The sequence below is a fragment of the Aythya ferina genome, assembly GCF_964211825.1.
Source record: "Aythya ferina genome assembly, chromosome: 5".
Lineage (NCBI taxonomy): Eukaryota > Metazoa > Chordata > Aves > Anseriformes > Anatidae > Aythya > Aythya ferina.
Window position 1 is genome coordinate 48501153 of NC_140301.1, and position 26851 is coordinate 48528003.

Sequence of the window (26851 nt, forward strand, 5' to 3'; positions counted from 1 at the left end):
GAACTGTTCTAACTACAACATGTCAGCACTACCATGTCACAGAGCTCACTGCATAGGACAGTCCACCTAAAACTGTGTCCATCTACAAATTACTCGTTAGTCAAAAATTCAGCAGGTGGTTGTGTGGTGATGCTTTCACCAGAATTATGTGTTGTTTTTTGCCGCTATTAATTTATTTTTTAAACTGTGTTGTTGTTGTTTTTAAAGTCAACATAATTATATAACATATTATATTATAATATGTTATAATTATATAACATAACAATAATTGTTTTGAAAATACACTGAATTAAATAAGCAAGAGATTCAAGCCTACTTTGCTTTATATTAAATTGTGATGGTTTAATATGCAACATATATAATCCTGCTTTTGTAATTATGTTGCTGAAATAAATTATATATTGTGTTCCTATCATGGATCACTGTGCCTTGAAATAGCTTTAAGAATAGCATCACATGCTCATATGGTTACAATTAACTCTGGGGCTAAGTGGTTGCACAATCAGGGTGTGTTGCTACTGGAAGACATTTTCAGAAACTAAAGTAGCAATCAGATCGTTTAAATCTGAAACTAGAGAATTTGCACACACATCCAGACCTAGCCATTAAACACAGTTCAAACCACTCCCTTTGGCAGTTCAGAGGTTGCCCCTATTGAGCCATGATACAGTTATCATCTTGTGACAATCAAACATTGCCTTGGACAGCTATATGAAAACACAGAAGAGATGTTTTTGCTTTTTTAAGATGTTCACAGAAATTCCTCCTATCATCCTTTGTTGCAATGTGGCTGCACTGAGAAGGAAGAACAATGGGCAAGGCAGACTCTCTGGCCTCTGAAAATAGCCTGATCTTCTGGAGCACCACAAGGTTCAATGGAGAGGAATGCCAGGGGGAAGCTTTCTGCTGAAGAGAAGCACCTCTGTGGAGGAAGCCCTGCATTAAGCCTGCTCCTCCACATTCACAGTTATGAACTCATTAAACCACCCCAGGAGGAAGATGTCTATCTAGAGCATATTCACAGAATCACAGAATCACAGAATTTTCTAGGTTGGAAGAGACCTCAAGGTCATCGAGTCCAACCTCCAACCTAACGCTAACAGCCCTCCACTAAACCATATCCCTAAGCTCTACAATGGACAGTTTAACCATTTAACCACAATGGACTAGTTTAACCATTGGACAATGGTTAAACTAGAAGGTATTTTCAGAAAAAACCTGAAAGAAGAGAAATAGAGAAGGAAAACAATGCACGTGCTTACAGGCATTAGGTTCACATAGAAAAAGACTTTTTCCTTTTGCACTCCCTTCTGCAATAGCTCCTTAAATCTCTTACTGCTGCCAGAAATGATTTGCATTACATGCTTTCAGAAATTACTTAAAAGCTCGCTCACAATTCATAAAGTTCATCACAATATCATACACAGAGCACCTTCCATATTATTTGCCCAAACTACCAAATGTGTATGTGAACAGCAGGAAGGAAAAGAGCGTCCATTTAATAGCTTTCTGCACTGATGCACAAAGTTAAAACCACTTTTCATCTCACTTACTGATTTGGCACTGCTTATTAACAACCTTGTCAAGACCCTATGAGCCTTAAGGTATCATATTAGCATAGAAAAGTGTTCTACACTGTACTTTACACACCTACTCATTGCTGAGCCTGTGTGAAATTAGCTCAGATCTTAAGACCTGGAGCTCTGGAGGACAACCAGTAAATGTCACAAGACGAATTGGCACTGTACAGTCTAGTGGTAAAAATCTCCAGCATCATGCATCCCTGTATAAATCTTACACAACTTGGAATGGTAAACCTAAAGGTTTTTGAGGGATTGAGAAGAATCTGAGCAGACACTGAACAGAATCCCAGCCTTTGTTCCTCTTTTTGGATAGGTGCAAGACTTGAGAGAGACTGACAGAAAACTGAGGGACCATGGAGAGTTGGATACTGGCTACTACGCACAGCCTTTGGGTTACTCTGTGACCATAACAAAGACAGGCTAGTGCCCCATAGAACCCCCTGAATGAACCAGCATGAAACCAGTGCAGTTTGCCTCATGCTGCCACTGCATAAACCTGCCAGTGGATGGCTGCGCCAAGGCTTGATCAAGAGAGGGAGTGGTGAGAATGTGAAACACTCTGGTTATCCTAGACCAAAGAACAGCCTACAAACAGCTGTGCAATCCTGCCACATATTACAAGAGGTCAGTGTCTATGGCAGCAACAACTTTTGCTATAGGCCACGTTGTTCCCCAGACTTAGAAAAGTGCAATATTGATGGGAAATATTCTTTGTCCCGTATCTCAGAGAGGTATCCTTGGAAAGACAGCACTCATCTCCAGTACTCAACGCTTTCACCAAAAACTGCTGGGGTGGAAAGAGGGAGCGAAAAAAATTGAACAAAATAGGAACTGAAGCAGAGGTCTCTTTACTGAATGACAGCAAGATTAGCATGCAGACAGTAGAACAGAAGACTGCTGGCTCCAGGACAAACAAGGAGGCTGAGAACTCCAGAAAAGAAATAACTATGCCCTTGCCCTTAGATGAAGACAAGGCTAAAAACGTAACTTCTCCTAGCTCCAGCTAAAAGTCTCTGAGCAGGAGGTAGAATCATAAAATCACAGAACAGAGCTGCACTACATTACTAAGCTACACTGCATTAGAAACTAAGCAACTTCAATGCACAGTCAAAAGAGAACGATCAGGATACTATCCTGAGAGCTACTGTGGCAGGTTAATGCATGACTGATTTGCCAGCTTGAGGGAGGAAGACAGAGAGAGGCAGGGCTTCATACCCTCTAGTGTAAACTGGGAATTCCTGAGCATGGAGGCAAGCTTTTGCAGGCTATTACTGCATCTAATAACCAGCCATCTTTGTGAACCTATTCATAAGAACCAAGAGCTAGCTGGCCCCTTAGGTTAGAGAGGAAAAAGAAATACCTACAAAGTAGGGTTTATAGAGCAGAAATAATTCGTGTTCCCAGCCTGGCAAACGTGAGTCTCAACATTGCTCTTCTATCTCAGACCTGGGATTTTATCTAATTATAGTCAAGAGGGGGGATCAATTACAGAACCTCAATGTGTTTAGCAAGTCTGGATATTTACTGGAATTTGGCTGAAGTGTTACACATCTGGATTTTGGACAGTTTAGGTGAGGAGGGCTCAAAGGACTGAAAGGAAAAAAATAAGAGCAATCTGACCTAAAGTTAAGGTCAGCCGTGCTGTGAGCAATGTGTTTATCTAGATCATCTCCAAGGTCCTTTCCAACCTAAATTATCTAGTAATTGCAGGATGGGCATAGCTGCAGGTAACTAAGATGAATAACTGTCATTACTATTGGAATACAGGCATACACTTCTCACTGAGATACCCTACTCAGGGCACTAGGGAAGAACCAAGTTTTCCCTTTCTACTACAAGCAACAGCTGCAAAAAAGGGGTGGCTAGAATTTGTCATCTGAGGTCATGCCCATCCACTTTAACAAACAGCTGCAGCTGCTACAGAGCCCTACGGAAAAATAGCCAGACATTCATTTAGCTCATTTACATATGACATTTAAGATGCTGGTGAAAGGATCAAGTCTGGAACACAGACATTTTACCTAAGTAAATTTTCAAGGCTAGACTGAAGGTCTGGATCTTGTAGAAGCATCCAGAAAAGGTCTGTCCTGTTTAGCCACGTCATGCTGCACTAAGCAGGCTTTATTAAAAGTAATGGGTATTTATTCTTTGTGTGCACCAAGTCTTTCCTACCACTGAAAGAAGTTTTGATGTTGCTAAGTCAATAACTATAACATATGTTATGAAATTTCCACTTGCTCTCATGTTTTGCTACAGTCAGCTCTCTGACAAATGACACATGAACTGGTAACACAAGGACAGCCAAACATTAAGGATTACTCAGCAAATCTTTGTCCTGATTTTCACTTGCCTCCATGCGAGCTTTGTAAAAATCCACATCATGAAGTTTCTCTTTGCACCGAACAAGTTCCATCTCAAGTCTCTCCACACGGTTTGCCTTCTCTCTCAGGGAGTCCAGCTCATCTCTATATGCTCGGGCAGAGCGAGCATCTGAGGCCAGATGGATATTCTGAGAGACATGAGGGATAAGCAGGGAGAAAAATACAAGTTGAAAATATGTTCTTTAAACTTACGGGTGTTTTTTGTTGTTGTTTTTGTTTGTTTGTTTGTTTTTAAGAGTAAGCAAATAACATTCCCCTGGTGCAGGAGTAAGAAAATTCTCCTACTAGCCAGTATAGTCTCTATAAGACTGAGATGTACTTCAGCCTGCCAGGACTTTGCCATTTCCAATGCCTGATGCTGCAAAAGCTTCAGGCATTACTGGGCTATTTGCAAGCATTACTGGGCTATTTGCAAGCTAAACAGATGAGACTGCTCTCACCAGTTAAGTGGAAAGTGTATCATCGCTATGCCACAGTCATAATTGTCAAACAGCTTGCTGGAGTAACTCGAGTTCTTCTAATTAAAAATACACAGAACACCATTTTTAGTTTCACAGTGAAAGAGGTATTTTTAAATAGGGAAGTCTGTCACAGTGAATTAAGCCCACCTTACCTCTTGTTTTATTTTTTGCAGCTCTAGGGTGAGCTGCTCAACTTCATGTTTAGAATCGACAAGCTGCTCAGACTTCTCTTCCCTGAAAAGGATTAGAAAAAAATTAGTAAGGAATGTTTTTGTTGTTGTTCTGAAACAATATTGATTGCATGGATCCTGCTGGGAAACTGGAAAGAAGGACAGAAACCTCCTAGTATATACTGAACACAGAGCCTCCTTGAGGACATGACAACTTCATAGAAGTAAGGTATGTTTTCTTGTGATACCGCATACATCACAGATGTGAAACTGCAACTTTTTTTTTTTTTTTTTTTAAATATTAAGTACAACTGTTCTAAGTCTGGTGCTTAATGGTGCTACTGACATCATAGCTAGCTTTACTGTCCTCTGGACTTCTCACTAATAATTTAAAAGTGCAGGTAACCACTAGCATTTTAAAATGGGGAAGAGAGAGATGAGAGACAAAAAGTAGCCATCACCCTGTACTTAAAGAAACAGTTAAGAAAGATGGAACATCCATATAGGTTGCCTACTAATATGAATAAAATTGTGAAAGACATGATACTGAGAGCTCTTGTAGAAGTCAGTATACCGAAGCTGATAGGCAACTGCACTTTCAGGATGCCCAAGACTTAATACACAAGTCTCTCTAGAAGTAAAAGTCACTGGTGACTCACAGCTCCTGTCGAATTCTTCTCAGTTTAGCCTTTGTGTCTGCCAGCTCAACTGCAATGTGTTGCTTGTCTTCATTAGAAAGAGGGCTAGCTGTGTTTGGTGAAGAATCTGGAGTTGGTGCTTTCAGAGGACTTGGGGGTTGCTGAGACTGTAGATAGTCCCTCTCTTGTGTGAGATCTACAATTACCTGGAAATACAGAGAAGCATGTAGGGTAGTGGGATAAATATAGTAATAATTAAACATTGTTTTTCAAGCATCTAAAATTGATGTATAAATGTAGAAAACTATTAGCCTGTCATTATACAGAATTCAACTGTTAGGTGGGAAGGTCACACAGAAGAGATGAGCAATCTCCACCATCCTCAGACCACTAAAACATTTCCTTTCCAGTGCTCAAAATAAGCAGCCTACTTTGTTGGAGAACTCATAAAATTGTTAGTTGTTACAATTTATAACTAACACGTTCACAAAGTCAAATGCATGAGAGAAGATTAACAGGCTAAAAAGAAGGGGAGAAGCCTCCTGCAGAGATAGTAAGATGTATTTATGAAGTAAGATGAATTTATGAGTCAGCAACAGATAGACCTTGTAACACACTGGAAAAAAAAAAAGAAAAAAAAAGCAAGCAAATACACTGGAACCCTTGATGGTAGATATCACTGGAGAGATAGGCAAGCAATCACAAAGAAGAACGGTTGAGCTGACATACAGAGATAAAAATCTCAAAACGAAGTCAACTTCAAATGCTTTGGTCTCTTTACTGCATGCACTCTTCTTACCAATAATTTCACCACACTTCAGTGTTTATATGTGAATGAAAAAGAAACTTTCTACAGATTTTCAGAGGTGTAGTTCAAAGGTACAGAAAAAATAGAAACCCAGTTTAAAAAAAACAAAAACAAGACAACAGAAGGAAGAGAGCCTGCATGTGCTGCTCTACATCAGCACTATATAAAAGAGAGAGAAGTCAAGGTACCTCTGTGCACTCATCTCTCTCATCAATAAGCCTCTTGAGGTGAAAAACCATATTCCTGGAGAGAGACTCCAGTTCTTCTGGGGCCATGTCTGGGAGCTCCAGCCACTGCAAGTCAAAGACATTCTCCTGGTTGTGAGTCACCTAGGGACAAGGGGAAAAAGAAAAGTTTCCACTGGTTGATTTTTAATATATATTTTTTTGCTGTATGTGGCACATCTCCCAGGTTTTCCTACTGATCTGTTAAGAAACATACCACATTTCACCAAAAACAGGTTGGAAATAACAGACATTGACTAGGTTAACTCTGACACTACCCAGCATTTTCCAGTATTTATTTATTTTTTTTAATTATAAAGACTGATGATTTTTAGATGTGGTCAGGTATAGGCAAGCACAAGTCCTATTGACAAATGTGTTAGGAACTGTCTTACTTCAAGCACTGCAGCAGTCACTACAGGAGTTAGAAGGAACTGCTAAGACTGAGAAGCTCTGTTTCCAATGAATTTGCAATTTGCAGCTGATAGAGCTGAGAGAATCAGACTATTCGACATATCTCCGGTTCTTGCTAGCAGTGTTTCTATTCACTGATACCTTAGTCACACTGGTTTCATATAAATCATTTAGCAGAAATGCAGTGCAAGTGGAAAGGCTCTCAACCTCAATCAGTTAAAGAACGTTCCTGCTTATGTGCTTATCTTTTTTTTTTTTTTTTTTTTTTTACACAGATTATTTTTTTTCAATGTTAATGGAAAAGTTCCTGAATTAAGACTTCCACTATTTGATCCTTAAATCTCAGTGCATTAGGCTTTTTACACCTGCACCTCAGGACATCAGACCTCACCCAGTGCCCATTTCCCAGTGAGGCACACCCAAGCAGAGGGCATTTCCTTACGGCTTCTCTTTGGATCTCCAAAGCAAGCTGATTCCTCACAGCTACATGTAGTCCTTCCTTTTACGGAAATCTTAGAAGTCTATGAATGCACCTGCCATTGAATCAGGCTTCTCTTTAAAAACAAAGTATATGTCTAATTTCAGCATCAGAGATGATTTTCAAGACCATCTGATCTGGAGCCCCACTGACCCAAGCACACCTCTGAGGAATCTGTGTCTCATCTGTCACAGGACTAAAGGACTATGTGCCCACATCATTACTGTAAACGGGTCTTCAGCTCCTAAGCCAGACATGATTTCTGAAAATATTACACACACATCCTTACAACAATATCTTCTAAACAGCGTATAAGCAGCAAGCACAACATTTAAAAAAATGTCTACCATTTTAAAAAATGGTAGACATTTTCACCTTATAATTTGATTACAATATCGTATCCACAGAACGATTATTTTTTCTCTGAAGCTCATGAATCCACCATGAACTTTCAAGCATCAACATATTAAAGCAAAAACATTGATGTGTCAAGTCAAGGAAAGGAGAAGATAAAAAAAATCAAAATAGAAAATACTGAGAATCCCACCTCCTGAATGTGTGACACGATGGCAGCTTGGGTTTCAATATCCAGCTGTTTTATTCTTTCAATAAACTCTTCTTTTCTTTCACACTGTTAAAAGAAAACACTCCCTGAAACAGTGCTACATCCTAAAACTTACTACAACATTTTCCAGCTGCCCCCCCCCCCCAAAAAAAAAACAATTGCTACATTGCTAATGACAAAATATTCAAGATCTACATGTTGCCATGTTAGAAGGTATAACACTTTGTTGCTCCATATGGAGCATGCACTGAATCATGCTGTAAATTATTTCAAGTATTTTATAGCTGGTACAAGTAAGGCTAAGTTAAAAGTCTGGTTTTGCTCTTTATAAACAAGTTAAAAATGCAAAGAGACCAAGAGGTGGGGCAACAGCTGGAGGAAATTATCACAGCTTCATTAACAGAGCTGCACAAACATAAACCAGGTGAGTACAAGACCTACATTTACAGTGCATCATTTAACCTGTCCGCATTTTGCATGGCTTTGGCAATGAAAAAAGATGCATCTCTTTAGATACTATTCACATCAATGCTTCACTTTGCTTGTTGGACAAAATCAACATGTGCTTTAGATAAAAAGTAGGGTTGGGAAATCTTCTGGATAAAAATGAGTGACATCTCAGACAAACAGTTTAGTAAATCTTTCACTAAAAGTTTTTAAGGTCAAACATCTGCTATCAATATATCAGGAACTGTACACTAATAACATTACAATGCACAGTTGTTACAGGAAGGCAATAGAAAAGTTAAACATTAAGGTTTTTTAAACTGCTTTTTCTGTCATTTACAGCGTTCCTTTGGGGTTTGCTTCTGAGTCTCGCCATTCATTTTACTGGGAAGAACCTCAGAACTGTAAATGGGGACTGAGGATGCACAGCAGCTTGCCAAATCAGACTTCTGTTCTTTGTGTTGCAATGTAGCACCGAGATGAAGTTCAGAGCAGCCATATGAAGACAGCGTTACTCTGACATAATTGACTTGACACAGCTGAGCAGGGTAAGTGTCCTAAGGCATGACAAAAACACTAGGCAGACCTACAAACAAGGTCAATTATAAGCAAAGGCTAGCCCACCATGCATCTATTGTTTACTACCAGGGAGGTTTGGTGGGCAGAACACTGATTTCTTTATCTGGTAACTGTCGCCTGTTTCTGGGGATTTTCCCACATACGTTGCCTGTCCATTTATTTTAACAAACGCCACATAAAAATCCCCACATGAACATACAAAGTAGTTATTCAGCTTAGATTTTCTACATATAATATCCAATCAAATGATTATGCAAACAAAATCAGGCTTCATTAAACAAATGTTTAGACTGTTAGCTTATCTATTTGTTTTGCATCCACTGTGTACTGCTCCACACGCATTTCCGAATAGTAAAAAAATAAACCACCAATCTTGATATCAAGAACACTGTTCGAAGCTTATCTTTTCAAACTCTGTTATCAAAGTTGGCTAATTAGTTGCAAGAGCACACATCCTGCATCTGATTTAAGTGTTGGTAACATTGAGGTTACTCTGTCACAAACCGTGCTTCATTTCCCTGTGCTGTCTTTTTCCCTGCATCTACTTCATTCACCTATTGTGTTTTTTCACAATTTTAGTTCACAACTTATCTTGAGCTGGGGATTTTTTCATACAGCAGTGATCTTTGGGTGGATTTTCTCAGTCCAGAAATAACAAAAGATTGAAAAGATTCAAAAAAGAGTATTTTTCAAGCCTTTAAATGTTCACCTGCACAGCACATCCCAGAACCAACAACAGCAGCTTCTTAATTTCATCCATACTTTTACCTAGAGAGGAAAAAAGGGAATCAGTATGTATATGCAACATAAATTAAGTACTTGCAAATCATCATCTCCAAAATATCCTCCTTAAGAGAAATACCTTCTTTGAACAAATGCCTGTTGCTATATGTGCCCATTATACTGTTACCATACTTTCCATTTAACAGTACAACTCTTATGGATTATTTAAAATCCCAAATCCACCGAGACTTCCCCCCATGTGCTACCCTTACTTACATTTTCTTAGTGTTTTTTTTTCTGACTCATGCAGGAAATTTTTTTTTCCTTAAAATGGTTTGTGCATAATATGCCCAATGCTTGTCCCTTGGTTTGTGATTGACAAGGGTGAAAAACAAACCAAAACAAAACACACCTTGGGCAGAAGGCAAAGGACAGTTGCTCTAAAAAGACAAACACATCCTAAATTCTGTGTCTGAAGTTACTGCTCAGCGTTCCCCAAAAGTGAAGGCCATTCTGTGCACATAAATCCTCTCCTTAGCAGAGATACTTCAGCAACTAACGCTGCCTCTGTTCTGCATCAAAGCCTGTTCTCACTTTGAAGCGCAAGCCCCATGTGCTAAGAGGGATGAAAAATGAGCGTTGCAGAAGGGAGGAGAGGCAGCTAGCCATATGCTCAGGAACTGTGGGGGGCGAGGAGGAACACGCAGGTTTTTCACCACAGGGGACCCTGCTACGGCCGACAGCCCCTCGCCACCTCCTAAGGTTAGGAGAGAGGAAGCCACACTCGGGGAACCGGCGTGGCTCTGAGCCAGCTCCAGATCTTCTTTCAACAAAATTTGTGTGTGGATTGTTGGGCGGTAAAGAAAATTATGTATATCAAAGGTAGAAGCAGGGAGGTGGATGCCAAGGAGCTTCACAGAAGATCAAAATTAATGATGTAGTTATAAAAGAACCAAGGTTCAAAATGAGATGTTCAGGAAAAGCCAGTCTTCATCCACACAGGGGAAGGGGAGAGAAACAAATAGGCCACATACAGTTCTCTCTCATCCCTATACAACTGTTTCCTGCAACAGGGTACATAACTGTGGGATAAACATTCCCACTTCATCCCCTGCGCTGAGCAGACAAGATGGTGACTTTTGAGTGCCCCTGTGTCCCCCACCAACGCCATGCCCCCAGGCTGGGCCGGCAGCCTGTCAGCACCACGTGCGGGACCAAGGCTGGGCGGCCTGCCTTGCACCGACCCGCAGCCCCATGGCCCCGTACTGACCGCAGCCACCACAGGGCCTACTTGCAGCCCAAAAAGTCACAGCACTGCACACGGACAGCTTCAGAAATAATTTGTTTTCTCATATTCTTTTAAAAGAGAAGTGCTCTGCACAGGCTTTAGGTGTACCTCACTTTTTTAACACCTTTTCAACAACTTCATTGTTCTTTTCCCTACAGAATTTTTGAAAAGCATGTAATCTTCCTTGACCCCTCTCCCCCATCCAGCAACATACCTGACTTAATCCCTTCTGAAAATTTACAATCTAATATACAAATAACATTTCAGTACCTCATACACACACAAAAAAAAAACACAAGAGATCTGTTACTTCATGAACAGTCCCTGCAGCAACACCACTAGCCCAAGGAGACACTAAGTGTGGTCAGAATTCCCCACCCTGCCCCCCAAAGTGGAGCTTCTGTTAAAGTTTCAGCGTTTGGTTTCATTCTGCATCAGTTTCAGGGCAGATCCAGACTACGTATTAAATGCAGAGCAAGTTGCTAAGTGAAGGAGAGTGAGTGACTGCGGTGTCCCTCTGTTTCTCCCAGACTTACTGCAACACCTGCTCCAGGAGACTGAAGGAGCAGGTCCTGCTGACTCCAGATCATGCCAGACAGGTGCTCGAACCCCAGCTTTGGGTCCCCAAACCCAACCCATGCACCACAGCATCACAGCTGTCCTCCAGGTGAGCCTGGTGGCTTGGAATTATTCGGTTTAGGAAATTATGTCCAACAAGTGCATCTATATATCCCAAAGCCAGGTGAGTTACTTAAGCCACTCAAACCACGCTGTCTGGGACAAAGGCAATAGGTTTTGTTTTCTTCTCTGTGAGATGACAGATGTGCACTGGTGATGCTGCATGACCCTGTGAGGTGAAATACCGTTAGCAGGGTGACTTAACGATGTCAGCCTGTTCTCCCATCAGGGACTGACCTTGCCTGCAAACACCACTTAGAGACCTCGTCCTCACTTGAGCTCTCCTGTCAGAAAAAGAACCCCAGGGAGACAAAAGTCCCTTTGGCAGGGAAAGCTCAACTGCAGCTTATGGAAAGCAGTGAGAAAGTAAAAGGCTGAAGGCAATCATGAGTTTATTAGTTTGCTGCTGTTTAAAAGCTAACATTTGGCAGCCTTATTAGCTGACCTTACGAGGAGCATGCTCCTATAACCTAGGAAGCAAGCACTTAGGTCTGGGGCAGCTCTCGACAGGCAGATATCCACAAGCTGAAGCCATTCAATTAGCACCTAAACAGAGGTGCTAACAAAAAAAATTGATGCGTTGCTTGTCTTTTTTTTTTTTTTCTCTTCCTTTTTAACACCTTTTTGAGAATTCCTGGGCAGCTGCTTGCAGGCTACATATCTGGGCCTGCGATGGAGCCAGCAACCTGGGGACATGCAGAAAGCCCATCTGCTGCTGGCAGCGGGTTGTCTGGAAAGGGGAAAAAGCCAACACCACCTGCATGCCCCAGGAGCCGCCCTGTGCCGCCGGGCCAGGAGGCCCCTCTGCTCTTGCAGGAGACAGAGGGTGAGAAACAGATGGCATGATTCAGGGAGAAGGCGGGCAAAGAGATTAGGAGACAACAAAGGATGAGGATGAAGGTACAGAGTTGATAGAGGAGACTGAAAAAATGACAGGGGGGTTGTAGGAGAAGGAAAGATGTAACAGAAAAAGAAAAAAAAAAGAGAGAGAAGGAGCCCAAGCACAAGAAATTTTGAGTTTGTGCAGCTTCTTCATGTACTTTCTAATGTTAACTTTCCTCCAACAGGCAAGAGGAATGATATTTTGTGTAGTGCTACATGCCAGCGGATCTGTGGAGAAGCTGGGAAGGGGTGAAGCACACAACTGCTGTTTTTCCCAGCTGTAGCAACATCCTGGATAAGAAAAGCCTGAATTCTAAATTTACGCTATTGAAGCAGTGTTTTGTTATTAACTTCATACTTTATGAACCTTTGTGTGTCTGGAGGATTATGAAACAAAATGAGGAAGGAAACCAGACATGAAAAAATACCCCAGTGGGAGCACACATCTTTTAGGATTTTAATGAAAACCAGTTTCTATAGATATTTACTAGCAGGGATCTGGGGCTTGCTCATTCACAAACTTCGCATGTAAAATGAAAAGGGGATCTAAATAGCAAAGTTTTTGTTTTGAAGAGGCAGAAATGAGCCTAAATCAGGCAAACAAGACCTCATTTCCATTCTTGTTCTGAAAGAAGTTAAATGCCCCCTGCCCCAAAGAACCATGTCTGATGAAAAATATGCTGATGATTTTCATATTGAACACAAGGAATTGGTGGTGCAGTAGCAAACTGAAAAGACTGTTCAAGAAAAAACTTGGAGGAAGACAAAAACAGAGAGGAATTGTAATGGTAGTAGTTGTCTACTGCACAGCACAGTGAGAGGAGTAAGTCCTGTAATGTCAGATGCATGACTTTGCAAATCAGATTCCTGGAAGTCTTCTAAACTCTTTAACTAGACTTTCAGGTTTCTTTTCAGCTCCTTGCTTTCTAGAAAATAGTCAAAGACTTCATCTTGTCACAAACTAGTTTTTGTAATTGTAATGCATATGGAACAAATGAACTGCAGCAGGCAAACCTGCCACAGCCTGGAACAAAATGATTTAGAGTACATGGAAGCTCGTAAAGCCCCTAAACCTAGTAGACATGCACCATCTCTTGTGCAAACGCCCAGCTGCAACAGCATTTTTAGCAGCAGTGGCTCTGTCTTTTCAACAGTCTCATGTTCCAAATACAGCTGTAGAAGACCTGAGTAGTCCCAAATGTTGAGTGCCAAATGGGTGCTACATAGCAAGAACAGCATTCTCAGCTTTAGAGCTGTGCAGTTCATAATTTAAAACATGTAACACCACTTTTGGCTGTTTTAGGACAAAGTGAAATTTGCAGATTGCACTGGTGAACAGACAGCTCTGAAAAACATGCTTAGTAAAACATTGTGTGGGCTCATTACAAGGAAGAAGTCACTAAAATTATTACAGATCAAATCATATGGAATGATTTAGCAGCTCTCTGGTCCAGGATCTATGGAATTAATACAGTCATTAGGAGCCATCCCAGTTCAAACAGTACACAACAACATACTATGTATTCCAAGAATGTGATTATATGATAATTTTTTCTTCCTCTAGGCAAGAGATATCTTTCATTCAGATATGGGGTTGGAGTTAGATGATCTTTAAGGTCCCTTCCAACTAAAGCCATGATTGCCTTACTTATGACATCGGGAAAGCAAAAACTGGGATTTGATGAATGCCTCTGAGATCCACCCCTGCCAGTCTGCCTGCCTGACTTCAGCCTCCAGATTCAGTTGGTCCCCACAGCCCCCAGCCCAGCACTGCCTCTGCAGATGCTCCCTCCAGGACCCTCCTTGCCCTACCTCCCCAACTCTGTCCTGAATTGGACCGCTGACAGAAAGAGGTTTTTCCTCTACTATTCTCATCACTTTTAAGCATTAGCCTCCGATAATTCATATCTGCCTCATCTCTTCTCCCCATACTGCTGTCATGCCCAGCCTCCTCACTCCTCTGTCAGCTTTCCCTGGGGTTTCTCTGTATTCATGCCAAAAGCACCATTTCCCATGCTGACAACTGCTTTGTCCTCACATTTCTATTCAGTCTGCAGCCCTCCTTTAGCTCTCTCACTGACAGAAAGAATATCTCATTTCACTTTCTTTTCCTCCCATGTGTCACTGCCTTCCTCTCACTCTTCCCTGCAAAACACTCAGCAACAAAGACATCAATCCAACAGTGACCACTCACATACACATAACACAGCCAACTCCTGCATTAGGTTTTCTTGTGAGTTGCTTTCTATTGTTTTTAGTAACTGTTCTGCAGACCTCTCCTCCCTGTTGCTTCTTTCCAGGCTTCCCATCAGCCCTGAGCCAGGTCTCTTTCTGAGAACTCCCCTAGTTCTTTATTTCCCTAACTATTTCTTCAGCACATTCTCCTTTACCTCTAAGGGTAAGATTAAGACAAGCTTCTTTTGAAATCCTCTCCCCAGAAGTCTACTTGCTTATGTTCTTTGGAGCAAGCATATCTCAAGTCTTCCTTTGCACAACAGCTACCTGTGTAGTGCCTAAGCTATAACTGGTTCTCAAAAGCAGTATGTGATATGGCTAAACAAGAGCTTCATGTTCTTAATACACACACATCCCATCATTTTCTGCCATCTCGCTGTTATATTCTCACATTCTTTATCCTCTTTCTCATGTTCTACTAAATAATGTCAGCAGTAAGTCAGGGACAGATAAATAAGAAAACCAACGAGAACACCACATTTCAAACAATGTCAGAAAGTAAGGCAAACGTCTGGTTGTAATTAGAGGAGCTGGCCAATAGCTTTCCTACAAGAGACACATCAGGTGTTTTCTTCAAAGAAAGATTGATTTAAGGCGCTGACAAGCACCAAGTCAACGGTGGGAAATTATACATAAGTACACGACAGCTTTCAAGTGTGCAGCTTCCCCAGGAACCAATGCTGTGGTTACTGTTATGAGCCTCCTGCCAGCTGTCACTCAGGACCAGCCACTACAAGAAGCCAGACAGACTTTCCCATTGACACAGCCAGCAGCGTTTGCCTTTTTGGCCCAGACGTCTCTATTCAGTAGCACTCTTGATGCTAGCTAGCACCCCAGCTTTTGTTCACTGTCCATATGACTGAAAAAAGCAACAGCTCTTACATTTGTATTTTCTGTAGCTGTAACAGGAGCCTGTGCAGAAAAATTAAGACTGGCATTTCAGAGTTTACTGTGCTTGAAGAAGTGGTACCTTACTCTCAGCTTGATTTTACCACAAAAATGTCAAGAGTGAGTTTCAGTGACCTGGTATCTGTAAGTTAATATTCTTTTCTGATATAAACCCTTTGTGTATGTACATACGCTACAGCTGCCAAGAGCAGCACAATGGAATTTTCTGCCAAGGTTTCTGCCATTTGTTTGTTCTGGAGATGCTGGTTACCATGTCATTCCCCGTCACTGCTGACAGGGTTCATTCATTTTTCCTTCTTTGGTAAAAATAGATTCACTGTCCTTGGCGCTGGTATTGTGCTACAGCAGAGATAGAAACTAGGAGGACAAATGGGTCTTCTACGGCAGACTGTGCTCTAGGTCTCTTGCAGAAACAAGCGAAGAGACGTGACTTCCAAGCAAACAGTTGTTGCTTTGGCGAGAACTTGCTATCACACGTGTATATAGGTGTATATTTGCAAAACATACACAAACATGTCAGATATTGCACTTGTATATACAGATAAGTAGAATAAAACAAATACAGATTTCATTTGGCATGGGGGGGAGGTGAAGAACCCAACAAACTACTCACCAGAAAGAGGATCTTTGCCAATCATTAGAACATTTGGTAAATTCATTACGATCAGCTGCTGGAGGACTTCCTAAACAAAAGAGAACAACAAAGTTCAGTGTGAAGGAATCCCAATCAATCACACCACAAAGAATATAGAGCTCCATCGATTACAAAGCCTTTAATATACTGGCAGTTCAGAGGTCACAAGAGGAAGCCCCACTTAAGAGAGAAATCCCTATTTGAAGATGGCATCAGGTTGCACAGCTAACATACACTAATCGCCTCTTTTAACAATGGAGGAGAGAGAAAACTTGGAGGGTCCCGTGGTACTAATCAAAATAAATGCACAGCCATGCCAGGCACACCCATCAGTCATGCCTTTACCCCAGGCATGACCTGTATTCATTTGATGTTCAACATACAGCTGTTGTCATGTTCCAAGGCGTACAAACGCAGCGGGTTCATCAAAGGCACCTAAGCCTGTCTGTGAAGTTTGAGTAATTCAAATAATTGGTCAAATTATTTCATGGGTCTGAGATTCTAATGATGGGCTTGGGAAGTGGGTGTGGGGGAAAAGCTATTGAACAGACTTCTTGCACTGCTCAGAGCAAATGGATTTAAAGTCCTAGATTTGCTTCCTTTGTTTTTAATGGGGAGAAAAAACACATTTGCTTAATAATGTTGTGAACCTCATTTAAATGTCCTTTTATCCTGGGGGGAGATAAGGGAAGGGAGGTGCATTGTTCAGTCAGAATCGCTTAAATGTCAGCTGCCTGAAGCTACTCTGAAATGACTGAGCAGGCTTAGAGAGGAAAAGCTACAAGCCCTGGGGCAGGCAAAATGCCCAAAGGTGGACAAATAAACACACTGCAAAGGGAACTCTGTATCGTGCTGTGTTCAGCCACACACTCAATAATTTTTAGTAACATACAGAGCACAGCAGTACGGTTCCTAGCTTCAACCTGTGGTTACTAGCACCCATTTATGATGACTAGAATAACACATGATTCTGTTAAGTATATATTTCACATAAAAAGACTGGGAGGAAAATGGCTGTGTGGTGAAAGCACCGTGCTGAGATTCAGGAAACAAAGGTTCCCCATATGACTCTACCAAATGTTTGGCAGGTGCCCTTTCCTCGCTCGTCTCCACATCCCAGACTCCCCCACAACCATGGGGAGGGCTCATGCCTTAAAACTCGTGAAATCCTCAGCACCAGAGGAAAAAACACTGCAGCCAGGCACAAAGCACAGACACACATTTCCTAAAACAATCACCCATTCACCAAACACTTCCTCTCCAAGTTACTGGGTTGTTATTTCTCTGCTTTCAAAGTTATTGTAGGAAGAAAAATTAAACGTGATTGAAAGAGGAAATATTCCAGTGAGCCTGCAGCATCTGATAAGTAATCAGAGTGGATGCTTTTTTTAAAAAAAAGTTTTGGACATAACACACATCAATTTTGCTCCTCCAATCCATGCTCAGGATACACTCCTCAGCAGTAACTTCCCGGATAAAGTAGAAATATCTCAGCAGCACAGCTCAGAAGGCAGGCTCTACAGTTCTTCCTGCAATGTGAAGTTTGGCTAATGTGGACCAGGCATTTGTTTAGCCATCAGCCAAATGCATTTTATAGTTTGTGCATGTTAAACAGAAGTCTGCTTGCACCTGTTATCCAAGCAGCTGCAAGCCATATCGCTGGTAAGCACACAGAGCTGGGTGGCAATATCTGTTATGGCAATACAGTGGGGCACCGAGGCTTTAAACAAATTCAAAATTTGCATATGCCGAAGTATTGGGCTTTAACCAGCGATTTCCATGGAAGAAAAAAAAAAAAGGGAGAATTTTGTTTCCAGTCACCCAGCGCATGGAGTGGCACTGAGGCAGGAATGCATAAAGAATTCGGTTTGTCTTTGTGTAATCATCAGATCGCCAGCTACTTAACCCGCAGACACAAAGGACATTAGGGCTAACCTTTCTGCTGTTAGCATTCCCATGCACTCCTCCCGTAAAATTATTGCAGTATACCATCCAACATAACAGTGCCTGCACGCCCCCGGGGCCGCCCGAACCTCGCATCTGGCAGGAGCTGAACGTAAGCAGAAACGGCCCTGGAGCAGTGAGGAGTGATTTCTTAATTCAAGACTGAAAGATCCCAATTGTTGCAAGAGGTGAGACGCTGATCTGTTTATGTTTAAAATACACAGATAACTACCTTTATCATTTAAACGCCTCCGCCTAAGATTATTATTTGCGATAACACCATTACCTTGTGCAGCTCGTTGGTAGGTCTCAGTGCTTTGTAAAGGAAGGTCGATGCCACTGCCCTCATTTGTCAAGAATGGGAAAGAATCACGGAAATCAAGCTACTTCAGTTTAGTGAACTACCCTCTGTTAAGTGAGATTTACCAACACACCACCTGGCTACAAGGGCGAGCTGAAGTATGTGAGTTGAAAGCTCTTACATCGATGCTGATGAATTATACCCCTGATTTTATACAGGCTAAAACCACACAAATTTACTAAGGCTCATCTGACACGTAGTGATTCCGTAGCTGGGGCAATGTGACGGTGTCTCAGACGCATTGCTTAAACCCTCACATTTAACCCCACCACGCTGTGACCCCTCACCACAGATCAAGGCGCTCCACAGAGCCAACCAGCCCCTACACCAGCCACTGGGCTAACCCGGCCACGCAGCTGGAGCCCAATCAGCGAAATAAATAGCAGATAAAATGTGGCATCTCCCCCCAAGGGCAGCAAGCGACTGTATTATGTAAAGGATGCTGTTACATGTGGAATCCAACACAGCTCTGAGTCACAAGAGCAAAGACAGGGATGCCGTGTATTTGTTCCCCCTCAGATGCACAGCATGGCCAGGAGCTGCTGCAGAGCAAAGCGAGGTTTTCGAGCACTTTAAATTGCCCACAAAACCCCACAATACTCCAGAGAACAACTACACAAGCAAAAATTCTAATTTCTCCTGTGAGAGACCTTTTAATCATTTTTACAGTGCAAGGAAAGCTTGATTAAAACGGTAAAGGTTACAGCAACAACATATGGTAACAATTTCCCTAATTATTAAAACAATTAGGGCTTGAGTTGTCAGCTTTACACTGAGGCCATTAACCAGCTTGGAGGCCAACAACTGCACGTTAGGAATCATCTTTCCCACACTACTGTTTGCTTTTTTTTTTTTTAAACTGCTGTTAATGAGATTTCCATGACAAAATAATGTTGCTATCAGCAGTCTGGTTTAAGGAACACTATTCAAAACAGATCATGATTAGGCGTTAGCACAACTCCTGTCAGTGCCTGAAATTCTCTTCCAAAGAGGATATTTTAAACTTGACGTGATTTGTCCAAACTCTCAGCTCTTTTGTCAGCAGTGATGGCTGCAGGAATTGATGCTTTTAGTTTAGGTCATTGCTTACCATCACAACATAGAAATATTGGCAGCTAAAACTCATGCTACTTGAGCCAGACCCCCCAAACCCAGTAGGAAAAGCCCAGAAAGGTTTCTGCCCAGGGAGTTACATGACCCTGTATCAAGCGGGACACCTTCCCATGCGAAGGTCAAGCTGCCTCTTCAGTCCTTGCTCTCTGCTGGGCCTGCCCGCAGCGGCGTGGAGGGAGGCAGGCTGAAACACCCAGCAGGCAGGAGCAACAGGGAGCAAGTCTGGCTGCCAAAGCCAGAGTTCTGCTGAGAGCAGCGAGGCACTCCACACCGGCACCCTGAGGATTCAAAACTACTCTGAAGTTCCCCAGGAATCATGAGGTTAACACGTATATAAATGCTGCGTCCTTGGCAGTAGCCTTCTGACCTCTGAGGCCTTGGCGTACGCTTGCTTCACATTTGTGGTCACTTAGCTAAAAAGAGAGCTTAAAAAAAGAAAAAAAAAGCCGAAATTCCCCCCCCACAGACTCTACAAGTTGAGCACTTTAGGAGAAAATCAAGACACATACAAGATTCCTGATAAAACTGTAAGCGCTGAGTGAAGCCCTTAGGCTTATTAAGAACATGAGCAAACACTGCAGCAACCTCATCGCCTCGGTCAGAGAGCTTCCAATTTGTCTCTGGAGTGCTGAGGCATGTTTTACTTGCTGTTTTTATCTTCCCAAGATCACACACGCAGGGTATGTGCTGTCTGCCTTGGGTCATCAGCAGATAGGCAGTGGCAACTCTCACTCTCAAGTCACCATGGCCGTGTATTAACACTTTATTTACCCACAGCGGGGTAAATGGGCCCCTTGTAATCCTGCAGGAACAAAGCCTCCTGGGCCCGTAATGCACATTTGCTCCTTCAAAATACACGTGCAACAGCATGGAAGAAAATGGTCTTAAGGTATCTTTCTTGGCTGCGTTTTTAAATGCCAGTGAAAGCATGCCAGTGGTTCCAGCAAAGAAAGCACTGCTAGGAGAGGAGTGAGTAAAACTGTCCTTCCCATGGCTCAGACACCAGGCAAATATAAGCTTTACAGAGGCTCTGTGCCACAGTACAGCACGGCGTCAATGTAAAGTAACTACGAGCTTCTCATGCAGAATTAAATTAACCTCTGTCTGAAACCTAAACAAGGAGCAGTCCCAAATAAATTATGTAAGAAGAACAGCAGCCGACTGGTCATTGTAATTCAATGCTCAAGCCAAGCCATTCCATTTAAGTATATTGCTTGGCTATAAAATGCTAATTGCCCAGCTGACTGGGAGCCAAATGGTGCTTCCCTACTTGAAATGCCCATGAGGAAAAACCATCAACAGCTTTATTTATACCACTAAAAGCAAACATTCCCTGGCCAGAGAAACAGGCTTAATTTCAACTGCAACTCAGACCCACGGAATGGGAAAGTTCAGCAGAGCCCTACCTATGCAGCGCTGTCACCACCTTTCTCCAGTAACCTCAGCATGGATCTGAGCTCCCAAAAGGGCACTTGGAGAGGGACCCTACCTGCTTTGTTAAATTCCCTGTGACTGTCCACAGTTCAGGGCCTGCCGGGCAGGGATGGCAGCATGGGACACTACCACGAATATGGGATGGGTCAGCACTTCCTACATAAGGTGTGCTTAGGGTCAAATTTAAGCTCATCTGGAAACAGAACTCGAACAGTGAACAGGCAGACAAGAAGCACATTTTAACATTAAAACATATTTTAAAGAGTGAATTCAGATATGTTTTGAGTTTTTTTCCTTAAATAGATTTTTTAATTTCCAGTTTTGTTTTTATGCAACAAAGACAGCAAGTTACTTTGCAGTCTACAACAGGCAAGTTACGCTTTAAAAGAAGAAAAAATGATCTACCGCTGTATACACACTTCAGATATTTTTTATTATTATTTTGCTGTAATCATCTGAGGAGTTATTAGTGGTGTCAGGAAAACGATTTACAACAAGACAGTAAACTGTATGACAGGGTCCCACAAAAGATTAGACAAGATGAAACAAGTTGTAGCAGGGTAATGACAAGGAAGTGAAACACAAACCCATCTTTTGTTGAGACGTTTTCTGTGTGCATCTTACCATGCCAGCACACCTGACGACACCACGTGTGTGACTCAGTACCTGCTGTTCCCCTGCCAACACGTTATATACGTGACAAAATTTGATTAAGAACCTCGCTCATCTCTGCAACAATTGTATTCGTTGGGTGATGGACTAGGGGATTAGCTGTCTTAAAAGGGCTTTTTTTTTTTTTCCTGAAAAACAGCAAACTACAAAGCACGCTTCTAAAGATCCTTCATGTGGAAATCCAAAAGCCAGTAAAATAACTGTTGCCTCATCTGCTGAAAACGATCAGTTCTGACAGTCATAGGCTGGCATCTCAGTGGGAGGGGATGTGAAGGAATCTTACCTAGTCTTAACCACTCTCAGCATGTGCAGGGCATGGGTAACTAACCAACTGATGGAAATACACTGAACAGAGGAGTAAGATCATGTTTTATTCAGATCAAAACAATAAACACCTGCAATTTGGACAGCGCACAATTAAAAACAAACAAAAAAACAGGCACAATCAACCACCCAGTTCTTACATCAAGGACTATTATGGCTCAGGTTTTGGTATTTGTATTAAAGCAGCGCAGAGGTCCCAGACCAGAGTAAAATCTCATCCACTGCAAGCTGTACAAACCCAGAGACCTTGCCACATACATGCAAAGCATCAATAGGCCAACGACAAAACAGTAACAAGCAATGGGTGAAGACAATGACAATAAGTGGTTATTCCATGGTTATGATGTGATCCACTGTGCACTCTCTCACTGCTTTATGAACTGGTTAAATTACCTATTCCGGAGCAGCATACAACAAAATCTCTCCACACTTGAGAGAGCAAGGCAAGCCCTGATGAGAACATTTGCTTTAAGACCAATTCAAATCTTTTACAGTGCACATTGTTTACAACCCACAACAACAGTTCTGTATGCATTTAAATAAAGGTACTTTACGTAAAAAGCATTTTAGGACACACTTAGTTTTACTTCAAGCCCAGTGGAATAAATAAGATGGAAGCTGCCACCCCCACATCCCCAGCTGCAGAGGAAGCAATATTTTTCTTTGTTAAATCAAACTGAATGTAAATATGTACATTTGCTTCTAAAATATGAAGCAAAATATTCAGCGGCTACATGGTGGCAGACTTCCTAGCCTAGCGTGGCTGACTCCAAGATGAATCACCCATTTTAATACAACACAGAGCCCTGTAGCTGTGCCTAGAGGCATTATTGATTTGACTCAGAGAAGAGAAAATCCAATTGTGGAGCACCGTCTCCCCCAGCTCCTATTGCCAGCAGCACTTTGACTGATTTACCTACCTGCTGAAAATGAAAAGCTTATTGATTTATCCTCAGCTTCTCTCTTCAAAACATGTGCAAGTGACTTCAGATATTTATGACAGTGTCCAGACAAATTACTCTTGACATGTATTTTATTCCACCTTAGAGCTGTCCTGGGGTGGTTTATGCAGTAACAGGGAATGAGGAATGTGGTGCGTTAAAGGCCTGTCACTTGGCATTACTAATATAACCAGCTAAAACGCAATCCATCTGTTCTACACGCTTCCAGCTAATCTGTGGTGGTCTCTAAGGGCCATAATAATTCAGCCTAACACACATGAAAAAGAAACACCACGGCCCATCAGAGCAGACTTGAAGCACTTCCGAATCCTCTGAAACTCAGCACCAGGCACAGTCACTTACATAAAAAGCAAGCCAATTTTCCCAAACGCAGTTTAAGGACATTTTGCTGATATAATAAAGCCAAAAGTTTTCATATTGAATTCTAAAACTGATCAAGTGTTTTTCAGCTTTTAACACTGAAGCCTGATACCAAATTACATTAGCCATGCAGAGCTCCTGGGGATAAGCTCTGCTCCACTGTCCTTTGTTCACTGGAATGAAAACAAAAGTTACAATATTAAAATGAAACTTCCAGTCAAGAAACAAACACCAACCCAATGGATGTCTATAAAGGTTATGTATAAGATAAGTTTTCTACCACTTCTCTTATGGCAAGTATTTCTAAATCTTGGGTATTTTTCCTATTATGTTCATAGGGAAGAGACACAGTAAACACCTAACTGGGTACATGGTAATAGCTCAGATAAAATGCATCGAATCTGTTAATAAAGTTTCTATGTTGTCATGAAGAAAAGCAAAAATATTAACTTGAGCAAACACAAAGCAAGTTTAGGGATTACTTAGGTGTTCAGATCCAGAAATCTGTATTCCAACCACAATATGAGACAAAGCACCAAGAGCTCCAACACGCCCACTGATGTGACCATCACTGAGACACTGACTGTGCCCAAGGGAAGCAGCAGCCAGAAGCACAGAAGTACAGTGAAAGAAAGGAGTTAGAGAAGGGCACAAGTGGGAATACCAGTTACACATCAGAGCAATACTACCTTCCTATAGGGGAATGATGGGCAGAAGCTATGTAGCATAAGCACACACACATTTTGCACTTGTCCTAGCATCATGAGGTTATTTACTAGTATAAATGCTGCCTGATAAAGAATGATGCAACTTGTGAAAAGCTCTGTAAAATGCTGCTAATCCCAGAAGCATTTGTAACAAGAAGCATTTTGAGGTTCTGTAGCACAAGTATTGAAAAATCAAATCAAAACCAAAGTTTAAATAAGAAATCAAACCTGTAAAGCTACAAAAATGAATGGGAGGGAGGCAGGCAGTATAAAAGAATGGAATACTTTCAAGATTTCTAACTGCTTCTTATGAACAAGGTTTTGGTAGCAAACAGAAGGCCTAGCAGACACAATCAAATTTAGCACAAATACACCAGTCAAATTTTATCAGTGACTAAGGGTAATAAAAGCCCAACAAGCATGCAGGTTGGCTGCTACGAATCCGAGATTGTCCTGTTTGAAGCAGAAGCTCACTAGCAATTTGCAGTCTATCCATTAGCTCCCTCCAAAACAGGCTGCTGTACTCTGCCACTCCTATTAATGCTGAGTAAGAGCCTACTGTCCAGTACGCCTCTTTATTGCCTTGAGGTCATATCACAGAAAAGTATTTCTTACTGTAAGTAAGAAGTGCCTTGCCTGGCCTTTATTGCATCCAAAACATCCTCATGCTTGTCTGAATGTAAAGTGGTTAAATGTTTAGAAACAAGCATAGGCCTGCTGAGCCTTTCCAGGATAATACTCCCTGAATAAACAAGATTTTAATTCACGTTACATTGGTAAACAATTTCCATGGATGGTGCTGGAGAAACTAAGAAAATTAAACCCGGCACTGAGGATCAGTAAATATAATGACACCATTCATTGATGACCTACAGGGATTTTATGTGATAAAACACAGGTTAATGGTTAACAAAATTAACAATTGGCTAACATTGTCAACTTTGACAGGCATGAAATCTTTCAGGCTAACTCAGGTAAAACAGTCATCCCAAGACAATTTTTCTCCCCAGTGAAGAAAAGAGTTGTGACAGCACTTGAGAAATTCCAGAGAGAAAACTGAGCAACTGGTCTGCGAGCACTTCTCTCACACTCCTCTCTACCACCAAAACACATACGTAAGCGTAAAGAAGAAAATCAAGTTTAAATTAAACTACTTTTAACACCTACGCTTTTAAAAAGATTTTCCAACATGACTTTCCAAAAAGCTTAAACGTTCTTATGCCTGTGCAGCTTACGTTGGTGACTTTTTGCTTTATAGGAGGAATTGTTTCAGAAATCATGCAAACCCAGTCACCATGCCAAACAGCTTACTGTCTAGCTCCAACATGGAAAGGCAGCATGGCCAAGAGGTGGGCCCTGCAGACAGCAGCACAGAAGCACATGCTGGATTTATAGAGGAGGCAAGCTTTTGGCTGGCCTTGGGGGACAACAGAGAGACTGCAGGGACACACGGTCCCCACCTGCAAGGACACCCAGCCAGACAGTGAGACGACCTGGGACAAAGGAGGTGGCTGGGAGAAGTGCAGGGAGGGAAAGAAAGGTGGTGCTACTGATCATGTCTGCAGGCTAAAACAAAGTTCCTCATGAACACTCCTCATCTGTTTATGTGAGTTCGCTTCTTATTCATCTCTGGCAACGGCATGGTGTCTGCTCACAGAGAGCTCTGTTGCAGGCAAACTCCTGTTACCCAGCAGTTAACAGGAACGCTAAAAACTCAAATACCAGTCACGTAGAGAGAGAGAGAGAGAGAGGCCTCTGGGTTCAGGCATGTCCTTGTCAAATACTCCTAGAAAACTTTAAGGGGTGTTACTGCAGGTGACGCTATGAGCTTTACAATTATTTTAAAGTAGAAGAATTTACACCCACTGTCATTACCACAATGTATCACTGCATTACCAGCATTACCTGATATTGGTGAGTTCAGCAAACACCAGCCACCCCTTAGCTAGGAGATCTGCTGCTGCAAGCAACAGCCTCAAGTTTTTTTCCCTAGGGACAGTGGAAGGAGAAGTTCCAGCTCAAAGACCAAGCGGCTCTAGCATGCACAAGCCTACAGGGTGTTTCTCTTCACAGCCAGCAGTCACCTTACCACTGGCAGGTAACACACAGGATTTCAGAGGCCTGCAATGCCTCTTGCATTGTAGAGGTGGAGAAGATGCAAAGAATTTCAAGTGTGGTTTGCACAATGTAACCTGAGTGCTCTGTGGAAGAAAATACTCCTAACAACCACTGGGTCATCTGCCAGTTTTACCATTAGGACTGGGATGTGGTTGTAATGCTGTCAGAAACAAAAAAAAACAAAAATAGAAACAGACCAGAGAAAGTAGCTGCAGTAAAAATTAATAGAAAAAAAAAAAAAAGAAAAAAAAAAAAAAAAACAGGCAGGAAGAAGACAGAGGGTCCCTGCGCCGTGAGGAGCTCCGACACCCTCCTCACTCCCCTTCTGGATGTTCTGTGCTCATTTGTCCTCAACAGCAAACACTTTCTGCAAGAAGAGCTTCCAGTCCTGTCAGTCCTTAACAATGCTCCTTTAGGTATCTGAAACAACTGATTAGCACCATTTAATATAATCTGTGTGATCTACTGTGAGTCGTGCAGCTAACTCATAGCTGGTACCACTGATGAGTTCAGCAGAGCTTTGCCCTTTTTGCTCCCCCACCTGCCTCACACTGCAGACCTCCACTCAAGGGCTCTCCCTCAAGGCAGCACTAGCAGGGAGTTCAGCAGCAACTACGTGCCTCTGATGGAGAACAGCATGAAGTGCTTTCTGTGCTTTTTGAAAGCTTATTTTCTCTCCTCGCTTTTGACTTCTCTTCATCAATATTTGCAGGTGGTCATGGCATGCTGAAGGCATACAACACTCTAGGAATTCCTGTG

At 42.0% G+C, this 26851-nt stretch overlaps 1 protein-coding gene across 2 annotated transcripts in view; it reads right to left on the minus strand.

Moving 5' to 3' along the window:
- The window catches only part of CCDC88C (coiled-coil domain containing 88C), a 91679-nt gene that overhangs the window by 37998 nt on the left and 26830 nt on the right, over positions 1 to 26851 (minus strand). For both annotated transcript variants that reach the window (XM_084522253.1, XM_084522252.1), the window contains exons 4-10: positions 16077 to 16146; positions 9458 to 9516; positions 7705 to 7788; positions 6230 to 6370; positions 5255 to 5439; positions 4578 to 4659; positions 3934 to 4092 (exon numbers count right to left, since the gene is read on the minus strand). In XM_084522253.1, the coding sequence (XP_084378379.1) occupies positions 3934 to 4092; positions 4578 to 4659; positions 5255 to 5439; positions 6230 to 6370; positions 7705 to 7788; positions 9458 to 9516; positions 16077 to 16146 (780 nt within the window). The remainder of the gene's footprint in view (positions 1 to 3933; positions 4093 to 4577; positions 4660 to 5254; positions 5440 to 6229; positions 6371 to 7704; positions 7789 to 9457; positions 9517 to 16076; positions 16147 to 26851) is intronic.